The sequence below is a fragment of the Tenrec ecaudatus genome, chromosome X (assembly GCF_050624435.1).
Source record: "Tenrec ecaudatus isolate mTenEca1 chromosome X, mTenEca1.hap1, whole genome shotgun sequence".
Taxonomy (NCBI): Eukaryota; Metazoa; Chordata; class Mammalia; order Afrosoricida; family Tenrecidae; genus Tenrec; species Tenrec ecaudatus.
Genome location: NC_134548.1, coordinates 120,919,789 through 120,941,299, shown reverse-complemented (window position 1 = coordinate 120,941,299; position 21,511 = coordinate 120,919,789). Strand labels below are relative to the sequence as shown.

At 36.3% G+C, this 21,511-nt stretch overlaps 1 protein-coding gene across 1 annotated transcript in view; it reads left to right on the top strand.

Annotated features, from left to right (window-relative positions):
• COL4A5 (collagen type IV alpha 5 chain) overlaps positions 1 to 21,511 on the top strand; it is a 295,236-nt gene that overhangs the window by 241,173 nt on the left and 32,552 nt on the right. The window contains exons 38-41 of the mRNA XM_075538728.1: positions 4,732 to 4,812; positions 6,025 to 6,123; positions 6,623 to 6,673; positions 8,803 to 8,988. Coding sequence (XP_075394843.1) covers positions 4,732 to 4,812; positions 6,025 to 6,123; positions 6,623 to 6,673; positions 8,803 to 8,988 — 417 coding nt within the window. The remainder of the gene's footprint in view (positions 1 to 4,731; positions 4,813 to 6,024; positions 6,124 to 6,622; positions 6,674 to 8,802; positions 8,989 to 21,511) is intronic.

Here is a 21,511-nt window from a genome sequence, read left to right as displayed (position 1 = left end):
ACTTCTTTTTCCAGAAGCTGGAGGGATTTGCAATGATTTTGTGAAAAGTGATGTGGCTTGTGACACATTTTATATATATATATATATATATATATATATATATATATATATATATATATATATAATACTCTTATTCTGACTTGATTTTAGGGATTTTCCCTCGAGATATAAAAAGTATTCTTCATTTATTTATTTTATTCAATGTTTTACATACTGATAGTAGTAATTACAATACTACTATCATCTAGCCTCCATATCCTACTGAGTCATAACTAATTCCTCTTTTTTCTCCTTTTTAATGTTATCCTCTAGAAGATTTTCTCATTGTTATTGGTTTCCAATAATTTATTTTGGAGATTAGTTATGGTTGTATTAATTTTGCTGTGCATTCACAACTGTCTTCACCAGGGTTCTCTAGCAAAGCTTCTTAAGCTGTGGATGCCAACCCCATGTGGGATCAAGTAACTGATTATACGGTTCACGAAAAATTTGGCAATAATAAAGGTTTCTGAATGTGCAATGACCAAAATTAATTTATAATCAAATGCACAATGAATCTGAGGTGTTTATGAAAGCACATGCCCATTTTGCAAATGTCTCTGGCAAAAAGCGGTTATAAGTTAAATAAACTAAGAAGCCCCGCAAGGCAGAAATAGTGACATATCTTGTGAGAAAGGAAGATAGATTTACTTTAAAGGATTGGTTCATGCAACTGTCAGGGCTGAAAGATCCCCAAATTCATAGGTCAAGTGGCAAAATGGAGAATGCCTACTGGCTTACTTGAATGGGGGTCAAGGAGGGCTGGCATGTCCAAGATTTATAGGTCAAGTGACAGAATAATGAAACCCACTGATGACATAGTAGATTACACACTGGACTGCTCAGCAGTTCAAACCCACTAGTAACTCAATGGGAAAAAGAAGAGACTTTCTGCTCCCATAAAGATGTATAGTTTCAAAATCCGCAGGTCTACTGCATCCTAGAGGATCACTATGAGTCACAATCAACTCAGTGACAGTGAGTTTGGTTTAGGTTTTGGTAAACTTGTATCCCCAAATCCATATAACCAGTGACAATAATAGTAAAGTGTAAGAGTGTTTGGGTAAAATGTTAATTTATAATCTGGAAGCAGATGAAAGCCTAGTGCAATATCCTTTCTTTTCTTAAGGCATTCAATTGATTGACATCCACTCACATTAGGAAGGGTAATTGGTTTTCCTGGAGGCCAGCTGATTTACTTAGATGTAACTACTTTATAACAATATCTTTTGAAAAACAGAACTCTATGACATTGAATTGTGGCTCATAGCGACCCTATGGGACAGAGTAGAACTGCCCCCTGTGGATTTCCAAGACTGTAATTCTTTTTTTATATTTAATTTTATAGACATAAAATCCATATATAACACACTTCCATGGTTCAGTCTTATTAAAAGAATCTTACAGCTATCTCTGCAATCAGTTCCAGAACATTTTTTTCCATCTTGTATTTGTTATTAGCTCTCCATTTCCCTCTAGGCACTCCAAGACTGGAACTCTTTCTCTCATTATAAACAATAGCTAGGTTAGTATTGTACCAAACAAGGGGGCACTGTAACAGCCAAGGTGATACATAAAATTTGCTGTTAAACCCTCTGGAACTATTTTATTTCAGGCTATGTTTCATTATCGTATTTCTCCAGATATGCCACATTGCAGCTTTGTTTTTCTCCCATTGGGTACATCTGGCTATAGACTCTTGGCATACTTACTATGCTGAGAAGGGACTTCAAGAAGTTAATGAATTATAATATAATTTTTCCATGAACTTTGTCAAGCCCCTTTCAATTTAAATCAAGTTTCTACTTACTCCAACATCTCAAGCAACTCAATAGAGTCCATTTCTATTTGTAGTTCTTTTACTCTGAATAAACATCATATTTTCTATTTTGCACTAACTGATTTGAAGATAAATCTACAGTAATTAAACTACTAGGGGAGTGGCCTAAGGAATGTTAAATATATCAGTAATATATTTATATATTTAGTAAAAGTTCCTTAACAATCCAAAATGGATAAGGAAGTCTTTTCAACAAATAATCTTAAAGCATTGAAATACTCATGGGGGAAAAAAAGAAAATTCAAACAATACTTCATATCATACAGAAAGGAAATAGTCTTTTGAGTGGATCTTAGTCCTAACATCAAATCTTTAAACCATACAGCTCTTAGAGAAAACTAAGGTGAATATTTTAAAAATCATTTTATTAGGAGTTTGTACAACTCTTATCACAATCCATACATATATCCATTGTGTCAAGCACATTTATATATTTTTTGCCCTCATCATCATTCTCAAAATATTTTATTTTTACTTGAGCCCTTGGTATCAGCTCCTCAGTTTCCCCCTCCCTCCCCGCTCTCCCTTCCTCATGAATCTTTGATAATTTATTACTTATTATTATTTTGTTGTGTGTTACACAGTTTGATGTCTCCCTTCACCCATTTTTCTGTTGTCTGATCCTGGAGAGATTATATGTAGATCCTTGTGATCAGTACCCCCTTTCTAGCCCACCTTCCCTTCACCCTCCCAGTATCACCACTCTCACCACTGGTCCTGAAGGGATCATCTGTCCTGGAATCCCTGTTTCCAGTTCCTATCTGTACCAGTGTACATCTTCTCGTCTACCCAGTTTGTAAGGTAGAATTGGGATCATGATATTTGGGGGGAGGGGATAGGAAGCATTAAAGAGCTAGAGGAAAATTTTGTGTTTCATTGTTTTTACACTGCATCCTGACTGGCTCATCTCCTCCCCGAGACCCTTCTGGAAGGGGATGTCCAGTAGCCTGCAGATGGGCTATGGGTCCCCACTTCACACTCCCCCTCAATCACAATGAATGAGTTTTTGTTCTTTGATGCCTGGTACCTGATCCTATCAACACCTTGTGATCACACACACTGGTGTACTTCTTCCATGTGGGCTTTGTTGCTTCTGAGCTAGATGGCCGCTTGTTTATCTTCAAGCCTTTAAGACCCCAGACGCTATAGCTTTTGATAGCTGGGAACCATCAGCTTTCTTCAAAGTTGAATATTTTTATGACTTAGGGCTATGCAAAGTTTTCTTAGGACACATAAATCAATAGTTGTAAAAGTAAAAAATGATACATTAAACTCAAGAAAAATTAAAAACTGTTGTTAAACAAAAGACACCATTAAGAAAATTAATCAAAGCCATAGACTAGGAGAAGATAATCTGCAGCAGACTGATAAACTGGGTTATGTACAAAACTTGTGCAGCTTCATAATAAGAAGGCATGCAATCCAATTTTTAAGAAATGGGAAAATATTAACATATATTTCACAAAAGTTATATTGGCATGGCCAATATATCAATGGTGATCTATATTATGAAAAAGTGATCAGAAAATGAGGTGAAGGGAGACGCCAGACAAGGCAAGATATGACAAAATAATAATTTATAAATTATCAAGGGCTCATGAGGGAGGGGGGAGCAGGGAGGGAGGGGAAAAAAGAAGACTTGATGCAAAGGGCTTAAGTGGAGAGCAAATGCTTTGTAAATGATGAGGGCAAAGAAGTACAGATGTGCTGTATACAATTGATGTATGTATGGATTGTGATAAGAGTTGTATGAGTCCCTAATACAATGTTTTAAAAAGGTGATCAGTGTTGTACAAATGCAATTGATGATGAGATAATACTACAAACCTTCAAGATTGGCTATTACTAAAACAATTTCTATTGCCATATGTTGTGCAATGATCTACAGCAACGGAAGTTTTCATGCCCTGTGAGTGCAAAGTGGTTTAGCAATTTTTTTATAAAACTAAAGACACAACTGCATTCTGACATAGGAACTCCACTCAGGTATTTCTCCAAGATAAATTAAGATGTGCATAAAAAGGCTTTAGCAAAAATAAACATGGCAAATTTATTGTTATTGTTCAATGTTGTGTTGGTTCTGACTCAGAGACTCTTTTTACGAGAGGATGAAACACTGCATAGTCATGTACCATCCTCACAATTGATGCTATAGAAACAGACCAGGTTTCCATAATAAGAGAATTGATATTTTTATTAGCTAAAGTGTGGTAAAACTCAAATGTTCAGCAATGGGTGGGTGGATTGAAAAACTATAGTATATACGTGCAATGTAATCCTACCAATTTTGCTAATATAATATAGTAGTCGTTTTTATATTTATAGATACATAATTATGCTTATTACATTCATCTTCCATATGAGAGACCTTAATTTGATTTATAAACAGTGCACCTCATGCATACCTATTGTCCGACTGTCAGTAGAGACATGCATGCCACTCTTGAGCTGTGAGACAGAATGGACTCAATGGCAGTGAAACCATGGGAAACACGTTTCAGTGGAATGTCCATGCTAGCATGGGCTAAGAAGAAAGGCCTAGTGATACATTAAAAGACAACAACAAGAAAAACCAGCCTATGAAAATATCCTCTGGATCACAAAAATGATCATTCTGTTATGTGTGGCACCTCGCAGAGAGTTGAGGGCCAACTTGACTGCAGCAAAAATCCCCAAACAATTATATGAATAAATATAAACATATACATATATATATATCTTTTTAAAATATCAACATATTTTGGATTTCTTTTCATTCCTTCACTGTTTATATGGCAGCATTAGAAATTGCGATCCTAACTGTAGATCTCAAAGCACTACAATTTTTCTTTTGTTTTATAAATAAACCTTAGGAACCCCAGGCCTTCCAGGACCCAAAGGTATTGATGGTCCTCCTGGGAACCCTGGCCTTCCTGGTGAACCTGGTCCTATCGGTAAGCATAAAAGTAAAGAATTGGTTGTTGTATCAAACTAATAGTCAGATTCCGCTTGGGAAAGTAACTTCTTCTCTATAGTCTATGAACATTTTTAAGACAAGGAAATATTGTGATCTTTCACATAGCTTGTTTTTTAGATATAAAATGAACAACTCTTAATAAAATTTGCTTACAGTGATTGTGGAATCATATTTTCTGGCCTTGGTTTCTGTAATAGTCTGGGTACTTTAGAGAAACAGATCCACAGAAACACATATGTATAAGAGAGATTTTTATATATAGGGTAAGTGCACATCAAGAAAACATCCCAACCCAGTGCTGCCCATGCCCACAAATCCAACATTAGCCCATATGTCCAACACCAATCCCCAAAGTCCTCCTCCATCTCATAAAACACACACAATGATGCTGAATGCAGGAGGAAAGCCAAATCAATGAGCGTGTAAGCATCTCAGCACTGGCAGGGGTCTCTACACAGCTGCTCCAGCAGCCAGGGCTACATCGGGGTAGGTCCATGTGGCTCCTCAGTGATGTTTACAGGAAGTGAGCCTTGCCAGGTGAAGCAGGGAACTAGCTAAGGCAGCTGCACCCTGGTCCAACCATCACAAAGCAAGAGACCCGAGAACTGAAAAGGCGAGGCTCACTGAGCCATTTATCACTCCTCCATTCAATTGACCCCACATGTGTTTTTCGGCCAGGTTGGCACAATAAACTTTAACTATCTCAGCTTCTCTGGGGAGTGATTCCAAACATCTTACGATAGCAGACAGAAAATCTGATTGTTAGAATGTCAAGCAGTAGCAAGTTTGCTCTTTCACTGGCTCTTAAAGCAAATCAATTTTCTTGGTCTCATATAAGGCCTATCATGGCCCTCCTACCCACTTTACTCTCCTGATTATACTAAGGTCATTTGTTTCTTGATATGTCAGTAAATAAACCCATTTAGGATCTCTCAAAAATGTGAAACTGAAAATATAGAGATATTGCGTGAATGATTTTTTTGGCTCTTTTCAATTGAGTAAATGATTAATCGATTCCTTATTCCCAGTATATCCCTTTGTTTTATGCCTCATTTTCACAGAATTTCAATATTTAAAGGAATGGTGTCATTGAGACAATGGTAGCTGCAGCTAGTGTGTAGCCATTAAGTGGTAGCAAAAGGCAGTTGCAAAGATGGCTCTAAAGCTAATAATAACTTCTGTTCGTTAGGTGGTGGTGGGCATCCTGGCCCACCAGGGCCTCCAGGAGAAAAAGGCAAACCAGGTCAAGATGGTATTCCTGGACCAGCTGGACAGAAGGGTGAACCAGGTGCTGTATTTTTTTAAATCGTCCGTTTTCTACTTTCCTCCTTGTCTACTTTAACTTTTGCCTTGCAATCAGTGTATCTTCTTTCTGACCTTTTCGGGTATCATAGATTCTACCCCCGTCCCCATCAGATTCCTCCTGCCTATCCTAAAGCTATTACCTCATGTTTGCTGATCAAGCTTCATTCTCAAAACTTCTTTTGTTGCCCACTTTTTCCCATCAAGTTACTCAGATTTTTCAAACTTCTGTGGATGACTCTCCCTATGCAATCCATATTCCAGTTGGATACATTCATATATATAAACATTGACTAGATTTTTGTTCTAGCCTCATGTTGTTTTTTCATGGAAGAATTGTGTTCCATGTTAAAGTAAGTCTTCCCTAAATTCCATGTAATCATACATGATAGCACTTAATAAGTCCTTAATAATCTAAAAATAGTTGTATTTATTTCAATTACTGTTACCTTTTTGAGATTTTCTTTTCATTTACACCTTGACAGGTCAACCAGGCTTTGGAATCCCAGGACCCCCTGGCCTCCCAGGACTTACTGGTAAATTTTAATGAAATCTAGTAAATCTATGCACAAAAAGAATGTTCTCTAGCACACAAAGAATGCACATACATACCCAGAAAACACTTAAAGCATTGCTTATTTAGCGATTCAGTATATGAAGCTAATCTGTATAAAAATGCATCCTAATGGAAATTCACCTCTTTTTAATTTCTTAACTAAATGTTGAGGAAATGTTAAGGAAATAAGGCAAACTTGTTTGAAGAGGTGGTTTTCACTATAATTGTTTACCTTTTTTAGTTGGAAAATGAACACACTCTTTTCTCCCCATGGAAGCAATATTGCGGAAATATAAGGAAACAGTAGAAATCTATATCAATATATAAATCAGTAATTTATTTCTTGGAAACTCAATTTGAATGTTGGCATATTTGAAATGGATGGGGGCACACATAAGAGCCCTGGTTGCATAGTGGTTACGCATTAGGTTGCTAACCGCAAGTCAGCAGTTTGAAACCACTAGTGGCTTCTCAGGAGAAAAATGGAGTTTTCCACTCCTTTAAAGAGTTACAGTCTCAGAAACTCACAAGGGCTATTCTACTCTGTCCTATAGAGCTGTTATGAGTTTTCATCCGCTCAATGGCAGTGAGTTTGGAGTTTGCTGGAGTGTCCACATCTACACATCTCCCTGTCCTCCCTTGTACTTACTGTCATTGTTAAACACTAAACAGTTAAATACTCAACAAAATGTATATGATGGGGCTTCAGAAAGTTTATGGAAATTTTCCAATTTTAATCATATTTTAATAAAATCAACTGTACTTTTATTCACTTCCCCCATTATTTTTATTTCTGTTTTCCCACACACTTTCACACTTTGTGAAGCCTTTATATATATAATTTTCTGAACTGGCAATTGCCTATTTTATGGAGGTTTTTCTGAAACACTGGTGGCACTGTCAGGTAAGGGCTGAATTGCTAATCACAAGATCAGCAGTTCAAGCCAACCAGAAAGATGAGGCGATCCATTCCCTTAAAGATTTTTAAGGCCTTGGAAACCATATGTAGTATCACTATGAGTTGAAACTAGCTCTATGCATTGGCTTGATTCTCTCTCTCTCTCTCTCTCTCTCTCTCTCTCTCTCTCTCTCTCTCTCTCACACACACACACACACACACACACACACACACACACACACACACACACCACCCCCTCCTAAAACTTCTACTGTCCTTCTCATGATTCCAACACGAAAATTAGTGGTTTTATTTATCAAGGTTATATTTCCTGCAGGAATGTTAGTGGTGGAAAGCAACTCATCTAGATTGTTGTTATAAATCTGGAATAGCATGGTCTTCAGGAACAGACCAAAATCAAAAACCTCAGTGTCATTGAATTGATTCCAACTCATAGTTATCCCTATAGGACAGAGTAGAATTACCTCTGAGTTTCTGAGGCTGCAAGTCTTTACCAGCATAGATAGCCTGATCTTTCTCCCATGTTGCAGCTGGTGGTTTTGAACTGCTGACCTTGCATTTAGCAGCCCAACATGTAACGTATTATGCCAACAGGGCTCCTTTCAGGGACACACCCAAAAATAAACTCACTGCCAGTGTGTCGATGCCTACTCATAGCACCCATAAAAGACAGTGTAGGACTTCCCCCTGTGAGTTTCCAAGCCCCATCTTTTTTCCTTCAGGGACACACAGAAACGATTAAAAATTTACACCTTCCATTAATCTCAAAATTAGACTGAAAATATTGATTCAGGAATCTTTTCCAGCTACCATGATGATACTATGTGCAATTTCCCCCTCATAGGTACTGCAATATGATTATTGCTCTGTGATCCAAGGATGTCTTTATGGATGCAAGCTATTGTTCTTCTCTAAATTTTTATTACTAATTCAATTACCTCTGATAACCAATACAAATATAAGGGGGCTTCAAAAAGTTCATAAAAATTGAATTAAGAAATAATGGAATCATTCCATGGACTTCTTGAAGCCCCCATATATTTAAATAGGAAGAACAGTTTTTTTGGGTGGGTGAACAAGAAAATAGCCTTACTTGCTCTATTTAATAGGTGTGAGTAACTTGGCTTTATGGATAAGACTATAATTCAGTGTCACTTAATGGATTCTCTAATGTCACTTTGCTTTCTTAGGTCAAAAGGGTGATGGAGGATTACCGGGCATTCCAGGAAACCCTGGTCTTCCAGGTCCCAAGGGGGAACCAGGCTTTCAGGGATTTCCTGGTGTACAGGGCTCCCCAGGCCTTCCTGGTTCTCCAGGTCCTGCTCTGGAAGGCCCTAAAGGCAACCCTGGGTCCCAAGGTCCTCCTGGGAGACCAGGTATGTGCATCAGTGGTGGGAAAATGGTGTATTTATGAGTCCATTTATTGCAATTTGCTGGCAGGTTTATTAAGAATTTAGTTCTTTTGAATTTCATTTTATCATTGAAGAACTTGCATGCATTTCCATGGCATCTCATAATTCTTTTGAGTCATGGATTTCATCACTTATTAAAGTTGAAGTAAACAAAATAACAGAGTGAAACAAGGAAATAGTACTTTCACTAGTCTCTTTATAAGGTAAAACAATACTAATAACCTGACAGCAAAATGCCCCCTGCATTTCTAAATGTGAGCTTCTCAGCATGTCATCACGGAAATCATTTTAGTGGTCACCCAATAGATGCCTGTGGTCCATACCAGAAGTGTTTCCATGGTTCTGTCATGATCCACACATGTCACTGGGCACAATAAACCAATTGGATCTTCTCTAGGAACTAGGCAATTCGATGTATCTTCACCATCACAGCATGATTACATTGAGTCAACATCTCTTCATACCAGCCTCATGTCTGTCCCTCATTCGTCTTGCATAAACTGCTCTAGTAATCTCCACTTTGCACCCACTGTGCACCTTTTCATTTTGTGACTGTACAGTCTCATTACATTTTACTAATTTTGGAAATGCTCATTTTCATCCAGGGTTGATTTTGCTGAGTCCAGTCACTGATGATATATTATCAAAGGTTTTTGAGGCTTGCTCTTTCATTTTTATATTGAAAACTTGGCCCTCGTGGGTTGTTTTGCTTTGTTTTGTGCCATCTAAGATATTAGGAAAAAAGCCTTTAACTTCTAGAAAATCTCTGATTTTTTTATTTCAAATGCATTTGAAAAGGAAGATTACCATTTAAATTACAGTAAACTCTAAAGCCATTGCAGTTAATTTTAATAAGATTTTGACTTGATGGCAGTGAGTTTTTAAATTTTGTCCTTTGAAAACATGTATTAAATGGAATCATGTATTGGGTTCAGAAATCATTTTCAAAACCAAATTGTATTGGATCTGATCGGATTATTTAGAGGGGGCATTATTTAAGGTTTTACCTTCCTTCACTCTTGAGGAACATCAGTGAAAACCTCAGCTAGGTTAACTCTATTGCATGTAATATAAAGAATTGAAGGAAATACCTTGCTTGGTTATGCATGCCAAAATTTGAATAAACCAAATTATCATCCTTTTTATATTTTAATCAGCACTGTAGTTATTTGTTCTCACTAGTAAGGTCGCCCACTGTTAAACATTATTTTTAAATATTTCAACATAAAGCAATTAGTCACAAAGGCTATTCAAATCTACTATTAAATTACAAAATCTCCAAAGCTATTGAAATTACCATTTCTAAAGAAACATAACAAAAGTCTCTTCAGATAATTAACACACATCTCCTGAGTGTGTATAACTTCTTAATTTGTTCATAAGCTACAACTAAGAATTGATTGTTCTCATCAGAGCTCTTAATAATAATTATTATGAAAATGATTACTGGCCTTTCAACATTCATAATGTGCTGTTTTGATTTTAGTGTTTACTCAAAATGGTGATAATTTAGTTTATGTTCACATGCATGAATATGAACTTTCAGAATATTTTATTGAATTAATTTTTACTTGAAAGAATTTAGTGTAATGCTTTAGTTTCTTGATATTTCTAACAATTTTGATATTTTTCCCTTTTGCTAATGATGACATTGGACCTTGGTGAACTCTGATCCCTATCTAGGTCCTCCAGGTTAGCTCTTTAACTGCAAAATTGTAACTGCATGAAGTTTACATTTTTATTGTATATTTTATACATATGTGTATATACTCATCTGTGTATATTTATATATATATACACTCACATATATGTGTGTTTGTATGGATGTGTATGTATGTACATATATAGATATCTTTACCTAATATATTCTAGTAGTCAGATATATTTTAAGAGCATATATGTCAATTCAATTATTTCATGTTGGCTTATTTCTGCAAATTTCAAGAACTCATGGAGTATAGTGTTTCTGTCTAATTGGAACGACCCAAAGCTATCTAATTTTGATGTCTAATTTAGTATTTCAAAATTTATGCACTCATGTCTGTTTTGGTTGAAAATTATAGTACAGAATTATACAAAGGGGCTTCACACCTTTCATAGGAAAATAGAATTTTGCACAAATCTTCCAAAGCCTCCTTGTGTTTTTATCTTTACCTTTAGAATAAATTTCTGATTATTGACTTCCATATTAACAGAAATGCAAATGAGGTTAACTGTCCTTCAACATGGATTTCACTGTTAAAACAACAATAGTTATTGTATGTGAATCTTGTAAAAAGATGTGATTCTTGGCTTGCCATACCTCTTGTAGAGTTCTAAGTCATCCCATCCTTCCTTTTGGATTGCCCCCAAATTCTAAATTCTACTGTTTTAATTCTACTGGTCTAATAGACACAGAGTAAGAGAAAATATCAATATAATCAACTCAGATCAGTAGAACAACGCTGCACATCCCCACAGTCATGCTTACATGTGAGTCCTCTGTTTCAGTCACTGTGTTACTCCATATCCTTGAGGAGTCTACCTCTGTTTTACTAATGTCCTTTCCAGGAACTAGTCTCTCCTGATAATGTGTCCAAAGGATGTTAGACAAAATCTTGCTATCCTTGCTTCTAAGTAGCATCCTGCTTGCACTTTTCCCAAGACAGATTTGTGTGTTCTTCTGGCAGTTTGATATTCTTCACCAGCACTGCAATTCAAATATGATTCTTCAGTCTTCCTTTTTCAGTGACCGACTTTCACATGCATATGAGAACATTGGAAATACAATGGCTTGGGTAAAATATACCTTAGTGACATCCTTGCTCTATCACACTTTAAAGAGGCCTTGTGCAGCAGATTTGCCCAATGGAATGTGTTGTTTGATTTCTTGTCTGCTGCTTCCATGAGAATTGATTGTTCATCCAAACAAGAGGAATCCTTGACCATTTCGACCTTGTTCCTGTTTGCCCTGATGTTACCCTTTGGTCCAGTTGTAAAGTTTTTTATTTTCTTTACACTGGGTTGTAATCCATACTGAAGGATGCAATCCTGGATCCTCATCAGCAAGTGCTTATAGTCCTCAATTACAGAAAGCAAGGTTGTGTCCCTTGCATATTGTAGGTTACTAATAAGTCTTCCTCTAATCAATATTCAAAGGATTGCCTCTTGGTCCAACAACAGGTTCTGCAATGAGCATAATTAACTGTTCTGGCATTCCCATTCCTCTCAATGCCATGCTTTTGCATAGTCAAGGAAGCACAAGTAGACATCGTATGTTTACTTGTTTTCAGTGAAGATGCATCTGACATCAGTAGTGATATCCCATGTTCCAAGTCTTCTTCTGAATCCTACTTGACTTTTCTATAGCCTTACTCTCAATATATTGCTGCAACCATTGCTGAAGAATGATCTCCAGCAAAATTTTACTTGCATATTCTATTAATGACACCAGTCTATAATTTGCACATTGTGTTAAAATTTGCACATCATTTCTTTAAAATGGGTACAGATAGGTATCTCTTCCAGTCAGTTGACCAAGTAACTATCTGTCTTCCAAATTTCATGGCATGGGTGAGTGAGTGCTTCATCAGCTTGTTTAAACATTTCAGGCTATATTCTGTCAATTCCTCGAGTCTTTTTTTTGGCTAATGCCTTCAATGCAGCTAAGACTTCTTGCTTCATTACCATCTGTTCTTGATCATATGCTGTCTCTAAATGGTTGAATGTTGATGAGTTATTTTAGTACAATGATTCTATATATTTCTTCCATCTTCTTTTAATGCTTCCTGAATCATGTGATATTTTGCCTATAGAATCTTTTAATATTGCAACTCAACACATGAATTTTTTCTTCAGTTCGTTTAATGTAAGATATGCTGAGTATGCTCTTCCTTTTTGGTTTTCTAATTCCAACTCTTTGTACATTTCATTATAATACTTTACTTTGTTTCTTCAAGTTGCCCTTTGAAATTTTCTTTCCAGCACTTATTTCATCATTTCTTTCATTTACTTTAGTTACTCTATGATCAACAGCAAGTTTAGAGTCTCTTCTGACATCCACTTTGCTCTTTTATTTCTCTCCTGTCTATTTAATGGCCTTTTGATTTCTTCAAAGCATTGGGTAGTGTCTCGTTCTTGGTATAAGTTGGAACCAACTTGTCGACACCTAACAATAGCATGATGTTCTTCATGTCACCCCATAGCTCATCAGGTCTGTCCCTAGTATTAAGTGAATCAACTCTCTTCCCAAGATGTTCTGGAAATTCAGGTGGGATGTACTTACGGTTATGTTTTGGCTCTTGTGGCCAAAATATACTTTCACTTTCTTCAACTTCATCCTCAACCTACATATTAGCAATTGATGGTCCGTTACCCAGTTGGCCCTTGACCTCATTTTGGCTGCTGATTCGGAGCTTCTCCAATACGTCTTCCTAGAGATATTGTCAATTTGATTTCTGTATATTCATTCCATCTGGAGAAGTCCATGAGTATAATCACAGTTTATGTTGTTGAAAAGAAGTACCTTTTTCCAATAGTTTGAGACAAAATTCATATAACACACTTTTCCATAGTTCATTTGTATATGAAGAGTTATATATATATATATGTATATATATATGTATATATATATATATATATATATCACCACAATCAATTCTAGTGAATCCTTTCCCCTCTTGTATCCATTATTTGCTCCCCAATTCCCCTCAGCTTTCCTGCATCCCCAATAAACTATTACACCAATTATTGTCTCTATACATTCATCTCTTCTATGCTTCATAAACTGCTAAACATAGCAAAAACAAAACAAAATAGAGAAGAAAATAGTATTTATTGATAATAATAAACAAGAGAGAAAAGCTATGTCGAGAAACAAGAAAAAAATATTTAAACCTAGAACAAATCCGGAATACATCAAGAGGGAGATCACATGACCAGATCCCATAGTTTAAAGTAAATTCTGTCTGAAAGCAAGGCTATTTTCAGCCCTGCACCATGGTCCGAGGGCATCCGCCAGGGGCATGCATAGGTATTCTGTAGATGGATTTTGGACTCCCGCTGCCCCCCCAGCCTTCTACAAATTGGGTGTTCGCAAACTTTCCCTCCATCATATTTGGATTTTGTTATTTGTCATATTTTGATCACAGAGGCTGGTGTGCTTCTTCCATGTGAGCTTAGTTGACACCTCACTTAGATAGCTTCTTGTTTGAAGACAAGTGAAAAGGCGTATTTTCTATGAAGAAGTGATTGGTTTTGCAAAACTTAACATGCAATTTCCAGCTTCATTTCCATCACCAAGATATTTTCTAAGAATGCTTCTTTCCTATTTGTTTCCAACTTTTGCATTGGAGTTGCTGACAGTTATGGATTAAGTGCTTGTTTGATAAATTTCAGACTGAAGAAGTTGATGGAATTCTTTCTTTTATGACTAGCTTTAGTGATTGGTACATGATTTCAATAATAGTTTTATTAACCGGATTTCCTTGTATGGTGTGGATATTATCCTGCTGCAGTCATCATTACACTTCAAGATAGATCTTGAAATTCCTTTTTTAAAGATGAATGTAATGCCTTTCCTCTTTAAATTGTGATTCTTGGCATAGTAAACCATGATTATCTGATTCAAAATGGCCAATGGCAATCCATTTCAGCTCACTAATGACTTGAATATCAATCTTTATGCATTCAATAAAATGAAACCAATTTTCTTAAATTCATACATTATATATGACAAGTTCCAGTTATTAGTAGATATATATGCTGGTTTGAGGAAGCAGCTCATATGTTTTTTATTTTAATAAATCATTTTATTGGGGGCTCATACAACTCTTATCACAATCCATACATCCATCCATTGTGTCAAGCACATATGCACATTTGTTTCCATCATCATTGTTTGCAAAACATTTCTTTCTACTTGAGCCCTTGGTATCAGCTCCTCATTCTTCCCCTTCCGCATGAATCCTTGATAACTTATAAATTATTATTTTTTCATGTCTTACACTGACTGATGTCTCTCTTTACCCACTTTTATGTTGTCCACCCCCCTTGGAGGGATTATAGATAGATCATTGTGATTGGTTCCCCATTTCTCCCCCCACCTTCTCCTTCCCCTCCTTGTATGGCTACTCTCAATATTGATCCTGAGGGGTTTATCTGTCCTGGATTCTCTGTTTCCAGCTCTTATCTATACCCATGTACAGGCTCTGGTCTAGCCAGATTTGTAAGGTAGAATTGGGGTCATGATAGTGGGTGGGGGAAGCAGTCAAGAACTAGAGGAAAGTTGTAGGTATCATCGATGCTGTTATGCACTCTGACTGGCTCGTCTCCTCCCCACAACCCTTCAAATTGCCTACACATGGACTTTACTCCACACTCTCCCTCTTTCACAATGATATGATTTTTTTATTCTGGGTCTTTGATGCCTGGTCCCTGATCCTATCGACACTTCATGATCACATAGGCTGGTGTGCTTCTTCCATGTGGGTTCTGTTGCTTCTGAGCTAGATGGCCGCTTGCTTATCTTCAAGCCTTTAAGACCCCAGATGCTATACCTTTTGACAGTCGTACATTATCAGTTTTCTTCACCACATTTGCTTATGCACCCATTTTGCCTTCGGTGATCATTTCAGGAAGGTGAGCATCACAGAATAGCAGCTCACATTTCAATGCCTTCCAACCTGAGGGGCTAATCTTCTAGCACTGGGTTTGACAATGTTCTGCTATTTATGAGCTTTTCAGTGTCTGATATTGTTCTGCTGCTATTCATAAGGTGTTCGGTGTCTAATTCCTCTGAACTGAACAGCCTATTCCTTCTGTAGCTGTAGAATGTCCGCTACATAAGGGATCGAAGTTTCATCTGGGGAAAAAACTGAAACCCCAGAGAAGATTGTTTGAGGTCATACTGTTAGTTATTAATGGTTGGAACTATCATGTAGGGCTCTCAAGTGCTTGGTTAAGTATTTATCATAATAATATTTTATTACCTTTCTACTAATGAATTTGGATGGCTTGGTGTGTGTGCCTCTTATTCTAGTTTTGAATGTAATGAGTAATAGAGTGGATCAAGTTTTACCATTTTAGTTTTACCATGAAACTGGACCCTGCCTCCATTTTCTTATTTCCAGTTACTTCAACATTTCCACTAACCCTGGGAAACTGTTTTTATGTACGTCCTGAATGCATACCATAAAAATATTAATATCAGTGCAGTCAAATTAACTATCATCAAGATAAAGAGAAAACTAGGATGTACTTTTATGTAAGGCAGTCCTCTAGTTATGAATATGATTAGTTTCTAATTCTATTTTTTAGTCAAATCTGTAGGTAACACTGAACAGGTACATATAGTTTGTAGTTAGCATCAGTTAGCCAAGTCTTTGTCTTTCTATATAGTACAGAGGAGTATCACTACTAGGGTTCCAATTCAAACATGCACAGGTTTCCAAACATAAAATGCCAAAGTATGTCTCTGCAATCAGTAGATGGCTGCAGACAAGTTCTCTGAATAGTGCACTTGTTTAGTCTCATGAGAGTGCCTTAAGATGGAATGCCAGCCTGTTGAAAATAAGCAGCCTGGTGTTGGAGAGTCAGGGTTTGACTCGCTGGAGAGAGTTTACACTAGAGTTAATTTCTTGATTTACAAAGGAAGCATTGTACAGACCTTATTTTTCTCACCCTAAGTGGCCTGGTAGTAGCTTAGACCTGTATGGAAAACTCTGTGGAATCGCTCTGAGGATCTTGCTTTCTAACTTTCATTCTTGCTTTAATGATATGAAAGACTTCAATTAACTCCTTAGTCAAAACCGTTTTTTCACGTTTAGAGGTTTTAAGTCCCCATCTTCTTCTTCAGACTCAATCACCTGTTGCTCTAGTTTCTACCATATCATTTTCACTGATGTACAACTGAATTCCATCTCTTTCTGGTCACTTTATTATTTCCACCTTATTTTCAGTAGTGAGCATTTTCCTTTTTTTGGATGCATTATCAGCACTTTCATTGGATTCATGTTTTGGAACCATATCACAAAGGTAAATAAAAGGAAAATGCAAACTAAGTACAAAGTTACACACTGAACACTGTTCTAGGCTTCATAATCCTCAAAACCATAAAAGAAGCCAAGCTTATTGACCAGAAATAGACAGGTAGGACCCCCAAGACAATGACACATTGTTATCCTTCAGGTCTGGAATAGAACCCACTACTGTGCTAGAATAATCAGCCATTTAACATCAAAAGGATAGCATATACCCAAAGACAAAATTTAGACAGTTTGTAAAGGATCAGGAATGGAAAGCAGAAACACATAAAAAAAAAAGTAGAGCAACTGATTGAAGGGCTGGCAATGCATGAGTTGTTGAATGTAAAACTGATGAGCTGCTCAGCAAATCTTCACCTAAATCACAATAAAAAGTTGGTTTGGGGTTGTTTTTTAAGGGTTTTAAGTAGTATATGTTCAATATTGTGAACTACTGTACTTAATGCAGATTTGTAGGAGAGTGGGATTTATGGCAAATCATTCTGGATTTGCAAAACAAGTTGTCCATAAGCCAGTTGTACTTAACGTGGGGACTTAACTATAATTTCAAGACTTCCTTTGTATGACTTATGTGAAATTCTGCTCTGTAATCACTGCTAGACTTAACTGTCAGCCAGAAAGAACACTGCTTTCTTTTGAGATCCTAGATATACTCAACAAAACCACATTTTAAAAAATGTGATATCACAACCTTTTACAGATGTGCTCTAACTTACTTATTGAAACCTGGTCTCTGCGATGTTTTCTTTGCAAATATTTGAAGGCTATACATTAAATGGATTCAGAATAACAGGCTGATCAATTCATCACTTTATCTTTAGTAATTACCACTTACATCCAAGACTTTAAGTTTTTACTTTGTTTTATTTTTTGGCTAAATGGTTTGCAAGTATTGGATTGAGAGCCTCATGTACACAATTGATTTGACATATAACTCGTTAAAGTGTTACCTTTTCGAAATTGGTATCTTAGAAGTTTTGCTATGATACAATCCCTAGTTTTCCTATTATTCAGACAGAAATGTGTATCAGTGAATTCTGTTTCTAAGAGTTCTTAAAGAGAGTATTTATTTCTAAACTCTGCATCATCTTAGGGAGGAATTCTGATTATTTAATTAATTATGACCAGACTCCTCTCAGTGTTATCTGGAGCCATTTCCCTAGCTGTGGCTTAATACACAGGCAAAATTTTAACCTTCTGAATTTCAAAATATCAAATGCTTTACAATATGGTGACTGGGCAGTAATTGTAATGTGCTTTATATTTTAGATGGTTTGCAATCATTTACATCATATAACATAATTTTGTTTTAGGATCCGTAAAGTCAAAGTATGGGTCTGGTATGTGGAAGATATTAGGTCAATATTTTTTAATTGAGTGCCCTGAGCATGCTTACAGCATGTGTTACTATTATTCTTATCATACGCATGAGAAAACGGACACGAATCACTTCACTTGCCCAAAGTCACATATTAAAGACTGGAACAAAGATTATCTCTTACATTTCCAAACTCTCATGATTTAGTGTTCTAGCATATTTATTCTTTCTGCTAATATTCAGTGTTTATAAATCATAGCAAGACTTATAAGAAAAAGAAATTATATTTATAGTCAATTAACACTAGCCAAGTAGTATCCTATTTGTAGGCTTTTTATCTTTTAAGTCAATGATCCTTTTTAAAATAATGAATAGTCTGGCTTAATACGTAAATTGGATAATGAAAAAGTAAATGTGATATTTTATGTGATTTGGAGTGGGATATTGCATGCCACCATTTAGCATACCTTCACTGATGGTCTTTACTTCTTTGAGAAATTTGAATCAGTATTTCCAAATTCCATAGCAAACTCAGATATATTGACTTGTCCTCTATAATGATTCCTCTATAATTCTGCTGTAATGAGGAATTCTAAACAGCAATCGTGATGTGGCTTTAAGAAATGACTTTCAAACTGCAGTTGGCCATGGTCATTGTATACTTTGATATTTTTCTATTCAGCTTTTGATCTCTATTTGTTTTGTTTTTGTCAGTGAGGACTTTAAAGTTAACTGTATCGCTTTGAGACAGTCTAAAAAATCAAGAATTGTCACCTCATTTATTTACTAAAGGATAACAGAGGTCAACATACACTTAAATAATTATCCCAAATTACCTTTTAGCGAATGGAACTGAAGGCTGTCAGTGAAGTGGTACTATTTTGCCAACTTTAATGTTTTGAAAAACTAACTTTTGGAAAGCCAAAATAGCAGTGTTACCATTGATGTCTCTTTCTAGAATAAACTTTTCAAAGCTTTTCAAACAGAGTTTATTCTAGAAAGAGACATCAATGGTAAAAGCTTTGGCTCACCATACCTCTTGTATGGCTCTTTGTGAATGCTGATTATATTGTAGGCATAACAAGTGCTGGAAAAGAAGATTATTGTTTAACTTTTGTAGTAATGTGAACCACTTCTAACTCATAATTTTATTTTGTACTGTGTGATGTCTGATACTGCTAACATCGATCTTTGGGCTTTGGTGAACTCTGATCTTCCCAGGTTTTCAAGGTTAGATACTTCACTGGTCAATTCTTTTTTTGTTTTTGTTTTGTTTTACTGCTTTGTATCTATAATAAGAGAAATGCACTTTTTGCTATAATTCAGAAGTCATTGAAAAGTGTTATTACCCTCAAATATGACCTGCTCTGGTTTTAACATTTTGGTGAAGGTAACGTGACTTGTTTATGATCAAGTTTAAAATGGCACAAAGTCTTTATGGTTTCACTTCTTTACAGTAGGTAATCTATGCATGAAGACCTGTCAGATTTTAAGTGAAAAATACTTATTTTTACTCAGTCCTGCACTTATTTAGACAGGTGCATGGCCCATGTGAGTAAGGAACCCTAATGGCTTAGGGGTTATACATTGGGCTGTGGTTTGCAAGATCCAAAGTTCAAAACCACCAGCCAGCTCCTCGGGAGAAAGACAAGGCTTTCTACTCCCGTAAACAGTTTCAATCTGGATGACTCACAGAGGCAGGTCTACCTGCCCTGTAGGGTAGCTATGAGTCAGCATTGACTCGATGGCAGAGAGTGATGACCCATGTGGAAACTCTACATATGTTGCCTGAGCACAACCTATCCAGGTACTGATATTTTCCATAACAGAAAATGAGAATAGTGCTTAAAAAAGTAAAAGTTAATAAATCACTTATGTCATTGATCTAAATTTGAGGGACTCTAGAAAAGGACGTCTGAAATGTTGCCTTGCCAATTTTCTACTATTTCTCTTTAATTTCAAAAGGAGTACTACTGCCCATTACATGCCGAATTGGTTGATTTGCTCTCCCCCCTCCATATGATACAATGTGCTGATAAATTTTCAGATGGTAGAAGAGAGTCATAAAAGTTTCCCACTCCATCCACCATTTTCCATTTTAATCTTTACTTTGTCACTCTTATTAGACGGATTTAGAAATAGTTTCTTACTTTCCAAGTAAGCGAATCTGCTACTTGGTTTCTAGGTCAAATCACATATTATGGATAACCCTCTCTGGTTTGACAAACATCAAGCTCCCCAACCCATTCTTTCTGATCAGGAATGGAATTTCTGAGTGTATCACCTGGTTGTTGGGTTAGAGTGTAATAATTAAATTATTTATATATAATAGTAATAGACATTATTAAATTGTTTAAAGATAAAACCATTTTTCTACGGTTGTAAACATGCTTTTTCTGATCATATTTCTCAGGTAGTGTTATGAAATCGCATAGGAATTCCTGAAATATTAAAAGCTGCCTCTTTTAAGAAATAGGTTTCTACCTTTAGTTATAAAATAACAACAACAATCCTTTACATAGTTGTGACTGGGTGCTAAGTACCCTGGTAAGTGCTTTCTGCATATCACCTCATTCAATCCGTTCAACATCCTAATACTGTAGGCATTATTGTAATTTCCATTTCACAACAGGAAAACATTGAGACCATTAATAAACATAAACATAAATATAACATAGGCAGAAAAAAACAGCTCATTTTGAACAGAGGTGGTATTCAAACTTCATCACTGTACCCAACTGCTCTGTAGCATTAATTCTGGGTCTTAGAGTATTGGGAAGGGAGAAAAGGCCATAATTCCATCTCTAATCAAAAGGTAGCCCTTTTTCCATATTTAACCATTAACACAACCCTGGACATTCACATTTACTCTCGTCAGAAATAATCCATGAATGTCTTTCATTTTTGTCAAAAATCAATGAAAAACAAAGGACACCACAAGAGAGAGGGTCTAAATGAATTTGCTGTTTATTATTTCTCAACAACTAAGCTCACTGCACTGAGTCCATTCTGACTCATTGGAACTGTGGTGGCGTAGGGGCCACATATTGACTTCTATGCCTGTAACGAGTTATTGTCTCAGACACCCACAGAGGCAGTTCTACTCTGTCCTACAGAGTCGCTATGAGTTTATTATTTAGGGGGCTGT